Here is a 22,516-nt window from a genome sequence, read left to right on the forward strand (position 1 = left end):
GCATCATTGTAAAGTGAAGATCAAGTGAAGAGTGTATTTCTCTATAGTAAATCTCATTTCTTATCTTTTAATTTGTGGTTTTTCATCTCTTTAGATTGAAATTCTTCTAAATACTTCTATAGATCTACCATAAATAATGTTTGAGAATTTAATGAATGCTCTTTACATGTTTGATTAATTGTTATTGGTTGGATCACCTATGTTTAGATTTATGAGGAGACTCAGGAATGAATATGGATTTAAAACTCCAAAAATAAGAATTTAATGACGTGAAATTGAATTCACCACAATAGGAATCCTATTCCAACTTTATCAAATCTGAAGATGTCCTTCTAGATATGATTTCATTTCATTTTCTTCATCACCGATTTTAGTTTTTATTTGTATCCATTTTATACTATGTTTCCATATTATCTTCCACAATTCAGTCCATTTTTTGTGTTTGATCTTATTCATCATGAATAAAACTAGTTAACATTGGCTAGATCAAAATGAATCCATGCTAATTTTTTCGTAAACTTCTAGTTCTTTATGGAGATGACCTGGCTACTATGCTAGCTTTTTGTTCTTTTTTATTTTATCAAAAATCATTTTTGGTTTGGGAACAAAAGATATCAATGATAAATCTAGTTTAACCTTTTAGAATAATTCTATTGATACATTGGAGATATGAGCAACAACATAAACTATAAATTTGCAGACCAGCTTTAACATTCTAGAATGTTTTTGAAAAATTATGTCATTCCATTGCGCCTAGCATCTAGGGCTTTGCAATTGTAAGCTTATACCAAGATACTACAAAAAAAAAAAAAAAAAAACCTTGAAGGGAGATTTTATAGTTTTAGTGAAATTTAGAGAGTTAAATTATCTTTTATTTTTTTACAAAATATATTATGTTCCAAAGAATAATTATTCTTAAATAAATACTTAGTACCGTAAAAATGGTATTTGAATTATTTAACAAGTTTCAAATATTCGGATAATTTTTTTAGATATATTGAATAAAATTTTAAAGATAATTAAAAATTTTCAAGTGAGTTTTTGGAACTGTTTTTACAAGAATCACCTATCAAGTTTTCTATATAAAAACACTATAAGTGATTTTTAACAATACAAATGATTTTAAAAAAATTTTAAAGCATTTCCTAAATTTGGCCAAACATTTTATTTTTCTTAAAGAAAAAAAATACAGTTTTTAGGCTAATTTTATTTTTATTTTTAAAAACACTGTTAAACAAACTCAAAGTATTTCTCTTTGATGTGCTTTTAGTGGAAGGCTTCTCTCCAAAAATATGTTTAGGAAAATCATCTATTAAAAGTAATTAATTATTTCTTATCTGACAAGTCTTTTTCCAAAAAATTTAAGAAATAAAAAAAAACTATTAATTCTATTTAAATAGAATTTTTTAAATACAATATTTCCTAAACTTTCAAAAAACTAAAATAATAATCCCATTTAAATGATATTTTTAACTTCTATAATTAGAAATAACTGTGTTAAATTTTTAAAAATCCTTTTCATATTATAAATAGGCCTTAGACCTCTAATCCGGGTAAGCAAACAACACCTTGGATCTTATTCTTGAATTTCTTATACATACATGTATACATACATACATATATATATATAAAATAAAAAATTTATATCTAAATCCTATATATTTAGTAAATATTGTAGGGACCCCTCCCCTTGGGAAACACGTGGCACGCAGCTCATGGTGACGCGTGGCACGTGTTATCAGCCGGACCATCATCATCCGGATTCCCCTAAGGATATGCATAGTGCAGTTATCCTATCCGGACCGCCTCAAGGAAAGGAAAGGCAAACGACGTTTCAGCTTCTCCTGTCCAAGGAAGAGCAAACGACGCTGGCAGAGCGTAGACATCCGGATAGTCTCCACAACACATCCGGATAATCGGCATGAGCCATCCGGATATAAATCGTCTGGATGGTCAATTAAAGTAAAGCAAGTCTTACACGCAATCACAACAAGCAGCCATGGCCCACATCTTGTCACCTGCAGAGTGAGAAGACAAGATGAAGTGATAGCAAGTCACTTCCCACGATCATTCTACATGATCACCTTCCCACGATCTCTGACAGCCGCATCACCTACCATGGTTTCTGACAGTCGTTCGTAGGGTGATAATGCTCCTACTGACACCTATTGTCATCATCACAACATAAAATATCTCCTCACCATTAATGAGAGGAACAGTACCCCTGAAGCTGTATATATATGTCTTCGCACGAAGAAGAAAGGGATCCTCCTGGTAACTCTTTAATACCTGGTAAAAGGCCAACTGATTTATATTCCTCTCTCTCACCATGGCTAACAAAACCATCGGAGGGTGCGTCCGGACACCCTGTCCGGATGCCTTCTTGCAGGTATGACCGCTGAATCAAGAACCCTTTGTGTGTTGAGAATCGCGTGTCCATCCATCTAGCAGCAACGTGGACCACCGGATACGCGAGGCGACAACAAATATTAATGCTCACATTATACAAAACAAAACCTTCTCCCAAAGATTCTTTAGTATACAAAACACTACCATGTCAGGAACGAATATTTTTTGTTCTTTATTAAAATAAAAAAGAAAACAACTGGAATTGCACTTTACTTCATGGAATTATTCTAAACAAAAAAACCTTTAAGAAAAGAAAAAATAAAAAGAGAAAGAAAAAAAAAAAGGTATGAAGATAAATATTAGAATTGTTGTAGAAAAGTGCTTTATTTATGTATTTTTATATAATTTACACAATAATTTTTAAAAATAATAAAAGAATAATAAAAAAAAAGTCTATCATATTGACTTGATTTTTTGCAAGTAGAAAACAAACAAATTATTTTCAAAATTATTTTTCCTTTTTGAGAATATAAAACTATTTGTTGGAAATCAAAATAAAAATCCAACGCTTTTAAAAAAAAATAAAAATAAAATCATACAAGGCTTTAAAAACAGAAAATAGGACCTTCTTAACTTTCGTAGCAATTTTTAAAAATAATTATTAAAAAATGGTAGTTGGGAAAATATTGATAGATTTATAGCAGTTTTGGCCACGTAGAAGGTGTCACTTCAAAAGACACCTTCCATAATTTTCAAAATTATGATACACATTTAAAAGAATTGAATTTAAGCTAAAGGTGTCTCTTGAAAAGACACTTTCTATAATTTCAGAAAATTGGATTTATATGAAAGGTGTCTCTTGAAAAGACACTTTCCACGTGGCAAAAAATCTAATATGTATTAAAGGTGTCTCTTGAAGAGACACCTTCTACAATTTGACAATTTGAATATTTCATGAATTTGATTTTAAAGCTAAAGATGTCTTTTGAAGAGACATTTTTTACAATTCCTAAAAATTTTAATTTATATAAAAGGTGTCACTTAAATAGACAATTTCTACAATTCCACAAATTCCAATATAATTTCGAAAATTCTAATTCTTAAATTTAATTTCCAAAATTTCATTCCCTAAATTTAATTTTCAAAACTCCAATTCTAAAATAATTTCCAAAATTCCAATTTCTTTCAAATTAAATTTCTAAGATTCGAATTCTTAAATTTAATTTCCGAAATTCTATTTCTTAAATTTAATTTTCAAAACTCCAATTCTCACAAAATTCCAATTTCTTTCAAATTTAATTTTAAAAATTCTAATCCTTAAATTTAATTTTCAAGACTCCAATTTTCAAATATATTTTTAAGATTTCAATTTTTAAATAATTTTTAAAATTCCATTTTTCTTCAAAGAATTTTAAATCCACTCCAGTTTTCCAATAATTTTAAGTCTTCAACTTTTGTCCTTCATTAAGGTTTTAGGTCACCAAAAATCCGGATTTTGATAAAATTGCTACCTTTCCTTACGGGTAAGTAATTTCACAAATTTCCTTTGATTTTAAAATAATTTTTCTTTTTTTTCGATTTTTTAAATGAGAATGAATACGATTTTCAGAACTCTAGAAACAACGAAATTTATGAGATTAATTAATACAAAATTAATCAGGTTTTGGTGGGGGGCCCAACATTCATAACATTTCTTAAAAAAATAATTCAAGTGAATCGCATGATTGATATTGTTTGATTTTGATTGATTTTGTGTGAGATATTTTATATTTATCATTATACACTAACTCTGTTTCATAATAGCCTTTTATTATTTGCTGCTAAGGTACGCTCCTATTCTTACTTCATTTATTTATTCGTTTTCATGTTTGATTTGTTTTATTATTTGATCATTTCATTGGTATCCATTGATCTACTTATTAATTATCATATTTGTTTCACCTTATTTAATAGAGACCTTATTATAGGGCTTAGAAGGGTGTTACGACTCACCACCGTACCTTCCCAATAGGTAACTTGACCCCCGGACCCAAACTCGATTTTTCATAAACCTGTTTTTTTTTTCAGGAGTCATGCTTAGAATTTTTCTTTTTTATTTTATTTTTCCCTTAAAAAATAAAACAAAAATAAGTGGTGATTCCAAGTCTTGTCTAAAAATCAAATTTTCACAAAAAAAAAAAAAAAAAAAACGAGTTTGTTATCGAGTAAGAACGCATTAAGCAAAATATAGAATCCATAAAGTAAAATGAATATGAAGTAATACATAAAAAATTATTTATTTTAATTTTTTTTTATTTTCATTCACTTTTTTTTTATCTCTCTCTACTATCACATTATCCTTCAAACTTTTGTTGAACCAAAGATAAGCTTAATAATTTCAAAGTATTTATTCATATGTATAATGGGACGATCAAATATTATTTCATATAAGGTAGGGAAAAGAAGATTAAGCTAGCTAGACCAGTTTAATCACTTTTAATTAACAAATAAATTTACAATAAAATCATTTCATATTTATATTCCGGAACTTCCTTGAGGTGGGAAATCATAGAACCGAATTGAAATCTTTCAACTCAGTCAAGCTCGCTTAAACGACCCAATCAACTTGGCCAACGCAACTCGAGATGACCCGCCCTCTCCTATGGCTGCCTTGGCACCATCTCTCATGGCTGTAACTCGGTCTCTCAGTGGGTTTCCTTTCTCGGGATCCATTAACTCGGTCACTCGGTTCTCCAACTCAGTGGCACTCACAAAGCCGTTTTCCGACTGGTTCACCGCCAAAGCTCCCTTCAGTTCCTCCACCAAAAACACCCTAATAATCCTTTGCTCGGCTTGCAGAGGCCATGCCACCATAGGCACCCCGGCACACACTGACTCGACAACTGAGCTCCATCCGCAATGAGTCACGAAACCGCCAACCGAGCCATGATTCAGTACCGCCACCTGTGCTACCCAGGACTTCACCACAAAACCTCTATCCTTTGTTCTTTCAAGGAACCCTTCAGGGAAGAATGAGTCCAAGCTCGGTTCTGGTGCATCGGAAATGTTTTTCTCTTTTTCATCACTAGGTGGATTGCGCACCACCCACAAAAACCTCAGGCCACTTTTTTCAAGCCCAGTTGCCATTTCCTTCAATTGCTTTACAGAGAACCGCCCCATGCTACCAAAACTCAGAAACACCACGCTTTGACTCGGTTGCAGGTTGAGCCAGCTCAACCACTCGTGTTCATCGCTGCTGCTGCCGCCACCAGCTCGATTGCTGCTCAAAATTGATGGGCCAATGCAGAAAATTGGTGGGGTAGGCCAATCTGGAGTGCACAAACCCTCTAATATGGCTTTTAAAGCTCTTGATTCAAGCAATTCAAAAGTGTTTACGATGATTCCAGATGATTTAGCCATCTGCTCTGCGCTGTCAATGAAGTATCGATAGGCTTTAGTCGTGCGATCAAGGAACGGCAAAGGCATATCAGAAGCTACAATGGATGGTAGTCCCGGGACACGGAGATGCATGTTGAGATCATCTTTCAAGTTTTTTGTCATGTTTCTATCAATGGTGGGGAGGTAAAGGAACACAGCAAGCGCATTTGCCCCTGAGGGACGGAAATAGTATGTTGGGATGTTAAGATTTACAGAAACTTCAAAGGAGGAATTGCAGAAGAAATCGATGATGAAGGCTTCAATACTTGAGGTCTGGGACATGGATTCTAGGAATTGACGGAGATTATTGTTGTTAAGGGCCATGAATTCAAAGCACAGAGCTGGATAACTGGCGGGGTTGGGATAAGAAACAGTGGGGAGGTGGTAGAAGGTAATAGAAGGGGTGGCGGCAGCCACGGAGGCGATGTATGCGGCAGTGGAGGCGGTGTCAGAAGGTAAAGTGGAAATGAGGATGGTGATGGAGAAGGAAGGGTAGTAAGTGAGCAGGTGTTGTCCAAACTCTACCATGGGAATGACATGGCTGATACCTGTAGAAGGATACAGAACTACGGTGTCCTTCATCTTTCTAGCTAGAGAGAGATGGAGATAAGAAATAGCAGAACAGCTGTATTGCTATATAGATATATATATATATATCTAAACCAATAAGACGGGGAGCCTTTCTCAATAAGATACAAACCTACCTGTCAGTCTTATCCCGACTGCCAGCTATGAGACTACAATGTTGATTTAACAATTCATGACATGATTCAGATCATTTTTCTCATCGCAGGCCCTACCTTTTTGTCAAATCCCATTTCTTTTCTCTTTTTTCTTTTTGTCGAATCACATCGTTAACGCCTGAGAAGTCATAATTATTAGAAAATGACCTCATCGCAGGCCTTACCTTTTTGTCAAATCCCATTTCTTTTCTTTTTTTTTTTTTTTTTTGTCGAATCCCATCGTTCACGCCTGAGAAGTCATAATTATTAGAAAATGACCTCAAGTTCTTTATGGGTTGCTCTTTGCTACCGACTATTTGTTTTGGGACCTACTCACATTTAACCGCACTAATAAAATGCCATCTGTAGAGGCATGTTATTAAAAAAATTAAGAAAAACTTATGAAATTGGTAAAGATGACACATCGATGATAAATAATCATATGCACCCCATATATATCTAAACATTACAATTTTTTTATAATTTATTATTAAATATAAAATATAATTTATTATTTAATAAAATACTTACCATTTATCTAAAAGAAAGAAAATCCTACCAATTACCATTGTACTCTCATTATTCAATTGTACAAAAAAAAAGATACCAAATATGAATCCGTATTTTTTACGTGTGTCCCTACTTAAATGGCGAGACTCGCTTTTTATTCATTGAAATTTTGATTTTTTGAAAAAGACTTGGAGATTGATCGGGCCATTAATACGGGCCAACTTGTCGAGCTAGTACTGTCCACTTAAAAATCGTGTCAAGTCGGGCCGGCCCATGTAAGGAAAAGGTGGCCCAACACGGCCCATAGGTTTGCGGGCTAATCATGTTGGGCCGTGCCATGCCAGCGGGCCATGGCCCATGGGCCACCCACTTTGTTAAAAAATTTAATTTAATTTTTTAAGTAATTTTTTCTTAAGTTTTTTTCATTATTAAATAAAAATTCTTTTTGTTACTTTAAACACCTCTAATAATTATATTTTTTTATTTTTTATACACCTCTAATAATTATACTTTTTATTTTTTACATTTATATTTATCGAATTTGTAATTGTAAAATTTATAGAAATGTTAGTTTTTTGTTTTTAAAAATAGTAAAAAAAATTATATTTGAATTTGTTTTTTTTATCAAAATAAAAATAAATTTAAAATAATGGGATATAAAAGGAAATGAAATATAAAAAAATAATAATTCTTTTATTCAATATTTCAACAAATTACATGAAAAAATAAGGAGAGAAAAAAAAGTAAGGATTGATCACTATAGTTTGAGTACACCCCAACTAGGTTGGCACCCATCCAACTATCAATCATATGCATTACTCAACCTTTAAAAATTAGTTACATATAATAGATTTAAAAGAAACGAACAACATATAATTCTTCAATTATCATATTCACTTTTGTCTTCTTATTCAATCTTCATTCTTTTTTTTCATCTTCAATCATCATCAATCTCTTGAACATCATTGTTTGCATTGAGAAGCAATTTCTTGAAGGCTTCTTTAAGTTCATCCTCTAAAGTTTGAAGTCCCATGCGTCCATCTTCCCAATCCTTCAAACATGTCAAAGCTTCTAGCCTTTTTGCTATAAGATTTGTCCTTCAATCTCCTATTATATTTGCAGCTATAGAAAAAGAAGATACCGATGCTACAGTATATACCGATGGGGTTAGTAGATCACGTGTCATTTTAGATAGTATAGGAAAAGTGAATTTATGAGATTTCCACCACTTCATAATATCAAAATTTTGTACTTCATCAAGGGATAGGTATGAACACTAATTAGTATCTAAATATTTTAAAAGATCACAACTACTTGAAGGACCAACTTGTCACTTTCCCTTAGCTAATTGTATAAAAAAATAGATCATTTCCAAATATAGATGAAGTTATAGTACTTGAAGAGACATTACCATATTTATTCTCATAATATTTATATAAGTTGTTTAATTGTTCGTATATCTTACCCTCTGGTTCAGATGGTTGGTTCATACAAATAGCTATGTAATTTAAAACATTTTCTACACCTTCAGCCTTAACCCTTGGATCCATACAAGTAGCTAAACAATAAAGTGATGGAATAGTCTTCCAATATTTCAAAAAAAAAAAAAAAAAATCCATTTGTACACATATTTCACTAAAAAAGGGATGTTCCCTATATTGTCGAAACACATCACTTATATTGCAAATACATCTAAGTGTTATACAAGATGTCTGAGTATATACAGTAGAACACATGTTAGTAGTATCATAAAAAACCTTCAAGAATTTTTAAAAAGCAAAACCTTTCTCCCAATCATCAGAAGTTACTATAATTTCACCTGCTTTACTATTGACATAATCTGATAGTATGTTATGATACCTTACATAAGATTTTAACATTAGGTAGGTAGAATTCCAATGATGACCAATATCACGACGAAATTTTCTCTTTTTCAAACCTATTAATTGACATAAAGTATAAAATTCTTGTAATTTGTTAGATGAATCAAGAAATAGTATAGTAGACTGGATAGCTTATAATGAGGGTGATTAATTTTAAACCATCTTGTACTATTAAATTAATTATATGACACATACATCTCACATGAAATATTTCAATTAGTGGACCTTCTCTAATTGTTTTTACAAATAAATTTATGACATTTTATTATTTGAAACATTATCAAAGGTAATACTAAAAATTTTGCTTTGTATCTCATATTCCTTAAAAACACTTGTCAAAGAATCATATATGGAAGGGCCTTTGTGAGGATGTAATATTTTACGAAAACCTAATATTTTCTTTTGCAATTTCATATTTGAATCTGTATAATGTGATGTCACACATGTAAATGGTTCATTACTTTGATTAGTCCATAAATCTGAGGTCACATATATAATACCATTATGATTTTTAAATTCTTCAATTACTAATTGTTTTTCTTTTAGGTAACCTTTAATTACATCATTATGAGAAGTAGTCCTAGGAATTCTATGATAGGTTGGTTGGACATACTTTTTCATGAAATGTACAAATTTAGAATCTTCTCCAAATGTCAGTGGAAGCCCCATATTGGCTATCAATTTAGCTAACCTTTCTCTTAGGAATTGTTGATTGTATATAATGGGGGTTATTGAAGATGTACTAGATCCTATTTCGTTTTGACTTATTTGGGATTGTCTAGGATCTAATGCACCATGTTTTTTTGTACATTGTTCGGCATGTCTTTTAAGGTGACCTGTGCCACCACTAGCTTTGCAACTATATGTTTTTTACAATACTTACATTCTACTAGATTTTCTACCTTTCCTCTTGTATTTTGTCTATTTATTATAGTGAAGTGATTTCATACTACAAATGTGCGTCTACTAGCTCTAGGTCTTTTGCCTATGGGATTGGGTTGGGGAAGGTCAAAGAGAGGAACACTAGAGGAGGTGGGAATCTCATCATCTTCAAATGGATTAAATTCATTACATGCATCAATACCAAAGTCAAGGTTTGCTACATCTAGGTGATAAGGATCCATTTTTAATTTTAGATGAAAAAAATAAGGTAAAAGAAAGAAAACAATAAAATTAAATATATAGAATTAAAATAAATAAATGAAATAACTAAATATAAATACCTCAACCTTATGAATAATGACCATTTGTAAAGTTGGTAGATATCTTTAGTACTTGTAGAGTTAGTAGATATCCTTACCACTTGAGAGAATTTCAATTTAGAGAATTGTGAAAAGAAAAAGTAGAGAGAATTGTAAATAATATAAGGGGAGAAATTTGAGAATTGTGTGAGAAAGAATTAAAATGAGGGTATTTATAGAGAAGTATTGGTGAGTAATTTACTTGTTTACCCCTAAAACTAGTTATTATATAGTTGTTGAGAGGGGTATTATAGATATTAGACCTAAAAATATTAATAGTGAGTGATTTACTTATTTAACCTTTAAACTAGTCATTATAAAGTTGTTAGGAGGGGTAATATTGACATTTGACATAAAAAGTAAAGATAGTTATTAATTTACTTTTTACCCCTCAAACTAGTCGTTTTATAGTTGTTGAGAGGGGTATTATAGACATTTGACATGTAATAAAAAGTAAATAGTAAAAAGTAAAAAGTGAAATTTAAAAGGGCCAAGTGGGCTGACACAGTGGGCACGGCGGGCCGCGTGGGCTGTTTCTTTAGGCCCAACACGGCCTGCTCCTTTTGAGTCGTGCCGGCCCAACCTGCTATAATGTCGTGCCACGGGCCAAAATGGGCGGCCCGACCCAATGGACATCTCTAACTTGGAGTCACCACTTATTTTTTATTTATTTTTAAAGGGAAAACAAGATAAGAAAGAAAACCATAAGTGTGACTCCTTATTTGGAAAAAATAAGTTTGTGAAAAACTGAGTCTGGGTCCAGGGGTCAGGATACTTATTGGAAAGGTACGGTGGTGAGCCGTACCACCCCTCTAAGCCCATATATGTATGGCCTATACTAAACGAATTAAGAGAATTATGAAAATTAATTAACTAATTATGGATACCAAGAAAAATAATCATGCAAATGAATATGTACAAGTCATGGTGAAAATCAATATACCCAAAAATAATGATGAAATCTAATTACAAAAATACACAAAATAAATAACAAGAGAATTATGCAAAAAAAATGATTTATTGAACTAAATAAAAAAATATTAAAAAAATAGTTTTCAAGAAATTTCAAAGGATTTTATTAAAAATGATTTTCAATTAATGATTTCAATTTATTTATTTACAAAAAAGAGTTAATTTATTTTCTCAATTTCATTTGTATTCAATTTTCAAAAAAGATTTACACTTATTGTATCAAAAGAATTTATTACAAAATTTCAATTTGGACACAAAAATTATTTTTACTTGCTTTTGCTAGAAAAAAAAAGAAGAATTTTTACAATTTTATTTACAAAATTATTTCAATTTGTTTTCATTTAAGAAAAGTGATTTACACAAATTATTTAAAAAGACATAACTTTGTTTGCAAAGAATTTTTAATTAAAAAGAAAAAAAATTTATATCCTCTATTTCTAAAAAATACTTTTAATTCCATTTTAATTAAGGAAAAAGAATTCATTTTAAAAAACATTTTTTGGACAATTTTTATTAAACAAAGAAATTTTTGGACAATTATTATTAAATACAATTTTTCAAATTCTATTAAAAGCATTTGTTTTTTTGAATTTTTATTAAAAAAAAAACTCTCTTTTGTCAAGAAGAATATTTTAAAACTATTATTTTATTAAAACATATTTATTAAATTGTTCCTCTTATTTAAGCAAAATTTCTGGTTTGTTCGATGTTCAATTTTGTACACAACAAGTAAATATATACAAACAAATATTTATAGAAATTAATAAAAATAAAACCAAATAGTAGTGTGAAATAAAACGTGTACCCAAACAAGCTTACAATAAGCTCAATGTCTTTTTATAGCTTTTCGATTTCCACTTTCTTCCATGAAATTCCATACACCACGTGTCATAAATTTATACTCAGCCAATAGATTTACAGAATGGATCCATGCAAAAACAAAAATAACCCAAAGTGTAAATATAAAAAAATATATAGAGTCCAAAATAATCATTCAAACCCAAATTCAAACTTCAAATTAGTTTAATAGATTTTGTCAATTAAAAATTGGCCCAAATTAGCAAATATAACCCAACATAAATATCCCCATGCCAATAGCCGCAGTGCAAAATTTCCCAATTAATTACCAAAAGACAAGCACAATTAACCAAACTTAAAATTGGATAAATTAAAATAAATTCTACTAGGCCTAAATTTAATATCCCATAATCCAAGCCTAATTTAATATACACCACAATTGTCCCATGTCCAAATTAAATAGTTCAAATTGGTCAAACCTATATCAAATATTAAAGTCATCCAACAAATTTCACCCACATTGTGGGCCCAAAATTCATACCCACATTGTGGGCCTAAAATTCATATTAATTAACAAGCCCACATTAATAATACACATGGCCAAAGGAAATAATGTCTCAAGCCCAATCCAATAAACCCAAATAAATAACCAATAAGTAATAGGCCCAAGTCCAAATAAGATAAACAATATGCAATTGATATAATCCAAATATCCCAAATTAATCACCAAATGTAATATATCCACAAACCTAATTTCTATATCAAAAAAACAATACAATGTAGAGATCAAGAATTTATTATAATAAGAAAATAAAAACACATAAATAATAAATAAGGAAATGAAAAGTTACCCAATTTCAAATAAGAGAAGAGAGTAGCAGTGGAGGTGTGGAGGTGGGTCGCCAAAAGTGGCATCAGCAACCATCCGATAATCGGCTGACAAATGGAGCTGTGTAGTGCGTTTGGGTGGAGAGAAAGAAAAAAAATATAAATAAATAAATAAAATAAAAGGAAAGAGAGAAAATGGAAAAAAATAAGGGAAGGGGAGATGGTGCGTGCTAAATATGGTGGTTGTGTTGGACGGGAGGAAGAAAAAAAAAATAGGGTCATGAGAGTGAGAGTCATGAGTGGAAGTGGAGTGTGGGTGTTGCAGTCTTTGGGAAGGGAGAAGATGAAGAATAGGGAAAGAAAAAAATGGAGGTCGGCCACCCAAAAAAATGGGAAGCAAAAAACTAAAAAAAGAGAAAAATCAAAAGAGATGGAAGAGGGAAGAGAGAAGAGAGGATTGGGATAAACTTTTTTTAGGAGGAGGGTGAGCTAGCTGTAGAGAGCGTCTAGAGGAAGAGCAGAGGAGATGGAAAATTGAGTATTCTTTGCTGGTTTTTGGAAGGAGACACAACTCACTTGAAACTAAGATAACACGGATTGGGAGAAGGCTCTCCAAGTGAGATTTCTGTAATCTCCATGTCTTTCATTTTTTACACTGCTTTACTCTCATTTTTAGTCAATTCTTTGAGAATTATTTGTTGTTTGAGTGTGATTACAAGAGATTAGATGTTGTCTTGCTGATCTTGGATTGATTGCAAACTTCACACTGTTTTGTTCTCCAATTTCTTTCAGTTTAAATCTGATGATGAATTTGAATCTTGACTTACATTTGATGCTTGAAAGTTCTATCCATTTTTTTGTTTAAGATTTATTCTGGCTCATTCTCTGCTTTAGGCTCATTTATTTCAGCATGAAATAAGGCCTTATTTAATGGATTGTTTGTTGCTTTGGGCATGCTTTGTTTTGGGTTATTTCTTTCTCTGTTCTTGGTATTAGTTTGTGTCTGTGCATCTGGCATGCACCCTTGGTCTAGACTTGTCACCTGAAGCCTCACTCTCGACACAAAGAAAGAGGATAAGAGATTTCAAAAGAGAAAGCAATGTTGAGAGCTGCTCATCTCCCACCAGGTGTATCTCCAGCTCTCATTGCACTAAAACTATCTTTGATTCCCACTCTCAACCTCACATCTCCTTCAATCATTCGTAAATTCTCTTCATTTCCTTCTCTACACGCATTTCTTCCCAAAACATTCCTACCTGGTTCACCTTATCCTTTTTCTCTTAGCCTAAAGAGATTCCCTCACATGGTGGCTCAGCCATGTCCCAAAGCTTCATTTAGTTATGGAGGCAACTCTGGAAGTGGTAGGGAAATATTAGTGCAACACTTGCTTGTCAAGGAGGATGACCTTAAGCTTTTATTGGAGCTTTAATGGAGGATTTCTGGTAGAGTGGATTTGAGTGATCTGGTTGTGGAATACTCAATTTGTCTGTCCAAAGAAGATGGTGGAATGCTTGGATGGGCAAGAAAGGGGCAAATGGTACCAGAGTTTGAGGAGGTTGCATTTAATGCACCTTTAAACAAAGTTGTAAGGTGTAAAAAAAACAATTGGATGGCACTTGTTGCAAGTTATATCTAAAAGGGAAGAATCTTTTAGTGCACTGTGATTGTGTAGTGAAAATTGTTCGACCTGGAAATAAAAAAATTGACTACTTGGCCGACACATTTAGAGATCTTCACCGATCAATTATTTTCTAAAAATTATGCCTTTTTCGCATGGAAATTTGTCAAACGGAGGCCATTATGGTAGACACTTTTCTCATTTTTTTTTGGCATGTGTTGACTCTTGCTATTTTCTTGTTTCCAGTATCCTCATGGGTGCAGGTTACTAGTACTATATACATGTGTTGGTGTTCTACTACTCATACTCTCTCTGCTATTATTGAGACTTGCAATTTTTGGTGCTTTATGGATAATTCTTCAAAAGTGGGTCTGGTTTTTCCCTAACATCCTTGCAGAGGAAGTAACACTATGAGAATTATTCCAGTTTTTGCCCAAGAAAGATGAGGAGGAGTGCCCAAAGTGGACAACTAGGCTTTTGTTTGCAGTGTTGGCTGTGTTGTTTATATTGTTACCGAGCCACCATGCCCCTGATGAAGCTGCAAGAGCCAGGTATTAGAAGCGAGTCTCAAACATAATAGATGATGTTCTTGAGTGGTCAACAAGATTGGCTTTGTCTGGAATGATGGAGAAGCAGCAGCCAATAGTTGATGTCATAGAACCCACTGAACCGATCACCACAACTCACATTTTTTATTTATTTATTTCTTCATATTTTGCTATCAAAGTTCAATTTTCTAAAATCCCAATTTTCAAAACTTTAATCTTCAAATAATTTTCCAAAACTCTAGTTTCTTTCAAATCTAATTTTCAAAATTTCCATTCTCAAATAATTCTTTAAAATTCCAATTTTCAAAACTTCCATTCTCAAATAATTGTCAAAAATTTCAATTTTCAAATTTAATTTCCAAAACTTCCATCTTCAAATAATTGTCCAAAATTCCAATTTTCAAATTTAATTTTCAAAACTTCAATTTTCAAATAATTTTCAAACTCCAATTTTCAAAACTTCAAATTTCAAATTTAATTTTTAAAACTCTAATTTTCAAAACTTCAATTTTCAAATTTAATTTTCAAAACTCTAATTTTCAAATAATTTTCAAAACTCTCATTCTCAAATAATTCTCCAAAATTCCAATTTTCAAATTTAATTTTTAAAAATTCTATTCTCAAATAATTCTTCAAAATTCCAATTTTCAAAACTTCCATTTTCAAATAATTTTCCAAAATTCCCATTTTCAAATTTAATTTTCAAAACTTCCATTTTCAAATACTTTTCCAAATTTCCAATTTTCAAAACTCTCACTTTTAAATAATTTTTCAAAATTCCAATTTTCAAAACTCCTATTTTCAATTTTTTTTAAATTCTAATTTTTAAATTTAATTTTTAAGATTTCAATTTTCAAATAATTTTCACAACTCTAGTTTCTTTCAAATAATTTTAATTCCACTTTAGTTTTCAAATATTTTTAATTCTACAACTTTTTATCCTTTATTAGGGTTTTAGGTAAAAAAAAATCTCATTTTTAATAAACTTGCTACCTTTCCCTTTAGGTAAGCACTTTCACAAATTTTCTTTGATTTTCTAATAATATTTTGTTTTTTCTTGATTTTAAATAAGAATGAATATGATTTTCATAATTCCAAAACAATGGAATTTGTAGGATCAATTCATGCAAAATCAATTGGCCTTTGGTGAGGGCCCTACATATGAGTTTCCTCTTCTGATTGTCAACTATTATGCTTAATAAATATTGTTTGATATTTGTCTTACTCTTTGATATGCATGTTATAATTTTATACTTGAGCTAACATTGTTTCCATGATAGCGCACTATTACTTGCTGCTAAGGTATGATCTCACTCCTATTTTGCTTATTCTCATAGATGATTCGTTTGATAATTTGATCATTTTGGTATCCATTGATCTCTTAGTTAATTTCCATGTATGTTTCACCTTATTTAGTAGAGACCTTATTATAGGATTTAGAGGGGTGCTACAACTCACCACTATACCTTCCCAATAGGTAACTTGACCCTCGGACTCGACTTTGGTTTTCCACAGACTGTCTTTTCCAAATAAGGAGTCATACTTAGGAGTTTTTTTTTTCTTATTTTGTTTTCCCTTAAAAATAAAACAAAAATAAGTGGCGACTCCAAGTTTTTTTCAAAAAAATCAATTTTTCACCAAATAAAAAGCAAGTTTCGCCATCAAGTGGGAATGCATGGAGCAATACTTACAATTCATTGAAATTATTCATTTTTTTTACTTCATAAACCAATTATATTGCTTTTTCGCATTTGCAATATTCATCCAATTTTTTCCACAAATAATTTCAATTTAAAATAAAATAAATTAATTGACTCTCAATTTATAAATTATGTCATTGAATTATTTTGTTTTGAATACTTAGTTTGTTTTAAATTTAATTTTTTTTCTTCACCTCTTTGGTTTATCACTTTATATGAACAAATAAAATAAATTCTAATTTCTTTTCTTTTAGAAAATTTATATTTTCACAAATTATTCAACATTTTTCAATCTTTTATAAAATAAATCCTCAAATTATAGAATTGGATGTTGTAAAGAGTTAAAACTTTTGTGTTGCATTGGATTATTTTTTCTTGGCATAGGAGGTGACCGGTTTGTAACCTATATAGCAAGTTTTTTTTTTCTTTTTTATTCAACAATCCTCACATGTGGCAAGATGCAATTGGTGCAAATTTTGGGGTATGGTACCGAAAAGTATATTTCGGTACCGTAGCATAACCCTTATTATTATTATTATTATTACTTTCAAAGACCCTGCAAGACTATTACTCTAAGCCACCAACTACACCCATTATTATTATAATAATAATAGCACCTTTTTTTTTCTTCTTCTTTTGTTCCTTCATTCTCTAGACGTCCAGATGCGTGCTTGTTTTTTTTTCTTTTCTTTTCTTTTAAACCCTCTACTACACCACACACATCTACATTATTATTATTATCATTTTTTTCTTCACCGTTCCAGAAAATCATGTGACTCTTATTTTATTTATTTGTTTTTTCTTTCTAGATCTATTCATTTGAGTAATCAAAATCTGTCGATCTCCATTAATTAATCAAACTATGTTCATAAATTTTTAATCTTTTTTGACCTATAAATTAATTAACCGAACTCTAATCAAAATTGAGATATTCCAAAGAATATCTAAAGTGTTCAAAACTAATTAATATAAAATATAAATTTAAGGATTAAAAATCTTGCTTGAAAAATTAATCTTTAAACCCTAAACCTCCAAATCTTCAGCCCTATGCTCTTTGATATTTCTGATCTCTGTGTAAAAGGGTTTTCTGAATAGAGAAGATAGGAAAAATCTAATTTATATATAAGGGTTTTAAATAGGAAAAGAACTTTTTACCTTTATTAAATTACTTTAATTAATTAATAATTTCTAAATTATGATTTTACCCCTAAATTGGTTTGGGGCATTACATCCTCCCCTCCTTAGCAGAAGTTTAGTCCTCTAAACTTGACATACATGAGTCTTGAAATAAATGAAAATGTTTTTCTCTTATCTCTTCATCTACTTCCTAAGTGACCTCCCGAATACTAAGATTACTTCACTAGACCTTTATCAACTGGACAATAATAGAACATAGTGTCTTTCCCATCTTGCACCACATAGGCATAAAACCCTTAACAACCTTTCCTAAGCAAGGAACTAGCCCATAAAACCTAGATCATACACAACGGTCTAACCACATGCTTTCCCTTAAAACTAAACTTATATTGGTCAGGAATATGAAAATCACCCTTTTACCAAAATAATTAATAAGGACATAGAAGGAAACTAACCAATCCATCTCCAAAATCACATCAAAATTCTAAAGGTCAAGAAGTGCTAAGTCAACTAACATCTTCATATAACTAGTCATCATAAGACAACCTCAAAACATTATATTATCCATAATAGAATGTCTCATAGGAATAACAACATTCAAATCAAAGTTTAGGCTACCAACAAGCATACCTAACAAACCAACAAAAGATATTGAAACAAAGAGTGTGTTGAGTTTAGGTCAATCAAGACTCTATCAATAAAGTGTAAATTCGAATAGTAGTTGTTGCCACATCAGAAGTGGCTTGAGCATCTTGATGAGTCATAGAAAACATCCACCCTTGGACTCTAGGTTTCTATTTATCCTCCTTATTCTCCTCCTTAGGCTTCCCAATTATAAACTTCTTATTCTTTGATCAATCCCGAATCATATGTCCATGATTCCCATAATCAAAGCAAGCTCTAGACTCTTTATAGCAAGGTTTACCCCAATGTTTCTTACAACAAATATAACAAGTCATATCTAAATTTTGCATGACTTCTCCTTTAATATGACTCTATGTTGAAACAAACCTTTTTGGTGCTTGGTTATCATGGGCACTATCACTCCTACTCCTTTTCTTTTGTTGCTCTCTATACTGCTGAAGCTCCTTATTATCCTTTTCCACTGTAAGGGCTCTATTTACAACCTCTGAATAGACACTAAGCTTCAAAATAGATATTTTGTTCTTCAAATAGGGTTTCAATCCATCCTAAAACTTTAATGCATTTTCCTCCTCTATAGTAATCAACTGTGGAGCAAAACGTGACAACTCTGTAAATTTAGCTTCATACTGGGCCATCATCATATCCCTTTGTTCCAAATGAACAAACTTTCTTATTTTTTGTCGTCAACACTGTCGAGAAAGTATTTTTTGTAAAATGCCTCCTTAAACTGTCTCCAAACTATAGGTCCCTGATCCTTTAAAAGCCTTTTGGTCATACGCCACCAATGATTTGCTTCTTTATCTAATATAAATGCTGCATAAGAGGCCTTTTGTTCTTCAAAGCAATCTATAACATCAAAGAATTTCTCTATCTTGAAAATCCAAGCTTCTGCTTCCATTGGGTCTGAAGTACTAGAAAAATAAGGAGGACCTAACTTCTTAAAGTCGTCAAATGAACTACCCTTAGAATATGAGGGTTCTCCAAGAGCTTGAGTCTTAATAGCTCTAGCCTAACACTTAACCAAACTAGCTAAAGTCTCAAGATACCTATAAAGCCCTTCCGCATTCATGGGAGGCAAACCTTTAGTGGAGGAGGTACATCATTATTAGCTTGGATGTTTTGGGAAGATGCTGGTATTCTTGGTGGCATGTTGTCCTATAAAGCATTAGGTATAACTAAATTAGTCAATAGAAAACCAATTAGACAATTTAGATTCATAAGGAAGAATATGAATTTATACAAGACGAAACTGAAACTGAAACTGAAACTTAAACTAATGCGTCACTCATCTATCCTCAAAGTAAACTAAAACATGTTCCCAACAAGATCATAACTTAGTGCTCTAATACCACTTTGTCACGCCCCAAAACCCACTCCAAGGGCATGACGGTCATTTAACACCTTAAGCCCAAAGGCTCAAAGTGGAAATGACACAAACATTCGTATTGTAACTAGAAATTTACCGATTACTAAATTCATGTTCAGAGTAGTAGGACAAAATTCTAAAATCTCCAAGTATCAACTTTAAAAAAACTAATACATCAACTAAAGTGTTATTGTTCAAATAACTCCAAACTTAAATAATTCAAATGAGAATTAAGTTTTAACATCTAAACAATGTCCAACATAAAGAGAGTTTAAACAAATGTCCTAATAAAGCCAAATTTCCCTCCTAATGATCACTCCTCGCCCGAACTGAGGTTACCTGAAAGATTATCAACAAAGAGGGATGAGCTCAAAGCCCAATAAGGAACATTAATACAGTTTCATGGATCAAACATTTTCAATCATGCTTGCAAATAGGAGATATAACATTTACTTATTTTCATAAAAACTTTTGAATTCAAAATACTAATACATTCAAAATTTTCAACAAAACTTTCTCATATCCATTTCAAAACAATTTCTCATCAAAACCAAATCGAATACATTCAAAATATCTTTACTCTGGTTATCGTATGACAAAGGGTGCCCAATTAGGTGGGACTTCACAATTGAGTAACTAGTTTCAAATTTGTTCCATTTAAGGTCAACAAAACCAAATGTCAATAATTAGAACCCATTGACTAGGGCCATAAGGTCAACTATTATAACCCGTTGACTAGGGTCATAAGGTCAACTATTATAACTCATTGACTAGAGCCATATAATATCAACTATTATAACCCGTTGACTAGGGCCGAAAATGTCAACAATCATAACCCGTTGATTAGGGTCATATAATCCAGAGTCAAACACTTTATTTCATTAATTCAAGCTTATAAAACAAAATATCATATCTCCTCAATTTTTCATTTTTTATAAACAAAGAAAATTCTCAAATATACTTTCCATACAAAACACATATTTGATCCATGCGTAAAGATAAAAATAATATTTTTACACATTTCAAAATACAATATAAAAATGAAATTATTTTCTTTTATAAAAATCTGCATTAATTTCCCTTACCTTGAAAAAGCGCTAAAAAACATGAAGTATTTAGCATGACGAATTTACTCCTCACCTAACATAATATCATACACAATTATCTAAAGGTAAAAATTTGACAATCCTAAAAATATTTTATTTAGTATTAGGGATCCTAATTAATTTCTCATGCTAATATTATTACTACCGAATCTTATTTTCAACTTACTAAACAATAATAAATTAATTTAGTGAGTTTCCAAATTATTGTAAAATTCATTTTCTTTCATAATCTTACCCTCACTATTTATTTCTTTATATACTTAAATTAAATTAAAACCTATACAAGAAACTATTATTGTTATTGTTCCTATAATCCAACTATCACTTAACCACAATTCCACCCCACACCCCATTATATATATATATATATATATATATTATTATTATTATTATTATTATTATTATTACTTTCAAAGACCCTGCAACACTATTACTCCAAGCCACCAACTACACTCATTATTATTATAACAATAATAACACCTTTCTTTTTCTTTTTCTTTTGTTCATTCCTTCCCTGGACGTCCACACACATTTTTTTTTTCTTTTAAACCCTCTACTACACCACACACATCTACATTATTATTATTATTATTATTATTATTATTATTTTATTCACCATTCCAGAAAATCACACGACACTTATTTTATTTATTTATTTAGATCTATTCATTTGAGAAATAAAAATCTGTCGATCTCCATTAATAAATCAAGCCATGTTCATAAATTTTTAATCTTTTTGACCTATAAGTTAATTAAACGAACTCTAATCAAAATCGAGATATTCCAAAGAATATCTAAAGTTTTCAAAACTAATTAACGAATATAAAGTATAAATTTAAGGATTAAAAATATTACTTGGAAAATTGATCTTCAAACGCTAAACCTCCAAATCTTCAGCCCCATGCTCTCTTATCTTTTTGATCTTTGTGTGAAAGGGTTTTCTGAATAGAGAAGATAAGAAAAACCTAATTTATATCTAGGGGTTTTAAATACAAAAAGACCTTTTTACCCTTACTAAATTACTTTAATTAATTAATAGTTTCTAAATTATGATTTTACCCTTAAATTGGGTTTGGGACATTACAAGGGGAGTATGAGAGGAAGAAATAAGATGACCCATTCTATGATATGGATGGATTCCCTGAATTCAAGGAAGAGTTGATCTATATCATTGTTGGGCAGAAGCATTTTACGGTAGAAGTAGAAGAAGAAAGTCAAGAGTGGAAGAACCAGAAGGACCCATCTTGTTCAAGGCCTTATGAACGTAGGTGTCTCTAGATTTTCAAGAGGCTCAGATTGGAATTAGAATCCTCTTACATAACATTAGAAGTGTCTCTTAGAAGAAGGAGAAAACACAATTTAGAAACAATATACAATTATTAAGACCTTTTTTAACCTGTAAAAACTCTCGTAGTAAGCAACTATTTTGCAATGTTAGCTGGCTCCAACGAGTCACCGCTTTCCTATAATTTGCAAATAAAACACATGGGTTCTTAATAGGTTATGTATACATTAAAATTATCAATTACATTATAATATATGAAAATTTATTAACTTAACTAAAATAGGCAACACCCATCTAACAAACAATTAAAACAAATACATGCAAATGTTGCACATTTTGTAAAGCATTACTTTCTAAATTATTATATGAATTCTAATAGAATAAAAAATTT

The 22,516-nt window shown here is 31.0% G+C and overlaps 1 protein-coding gene and 1 pseudogene across 1 annotated transcript; one reads left to right on the forward strand and one right to left on the reverse strand.

Moving 5' to 3' along the window:
- Positions 1-4,926: 4,926 nt before the first annotated feature.
- On the reverse strand, positions 4,927-6,348 carry LOC100257268 (anthocyanidin 5,3-O-glucosyltransferase). The gene has a single exon (XM_002267537.4). The coding sequence runs from the start codon at positions 6,346-6,348 to the stop codon at positions 4,927-4,929; it is 1,422 nt and encodes a 473-aa protein (XP_002267573.1).
- Positions 6,349-13,819: 7,471 nt separating this feature from the next.
- LOC100241882 (uncharacterized) lies at positions 13,820-22,118 on the forward strand (annotated as a pseudogene).
- Positions 22,119-22,516: the final 398 nt, after the last annotated feature.

Source organism: Vitis vinifera, chromosome 16 (assembly GCF_030704535.1).
Source record: "Vitis vinifera cultivar Pinot Noir 40024 chromosome 16, ASM3070453v1".
NCBI lineage: Eukaryota > Viridiplantae > Streptophyta > Magnoliopsida > Vitales > Vitaceae > Vitis > Vitis vinifera.

Bases quoted from the DNA above. Each gene is read 5' to 3' on its own strand.
- LOC100257268 (XM_002267537.4), bottom strand. From the start codon at position 6,348: ATGAAGGACACCGTAGTTCTGTATCCTTCTACAGGTATCAGCCATGTC.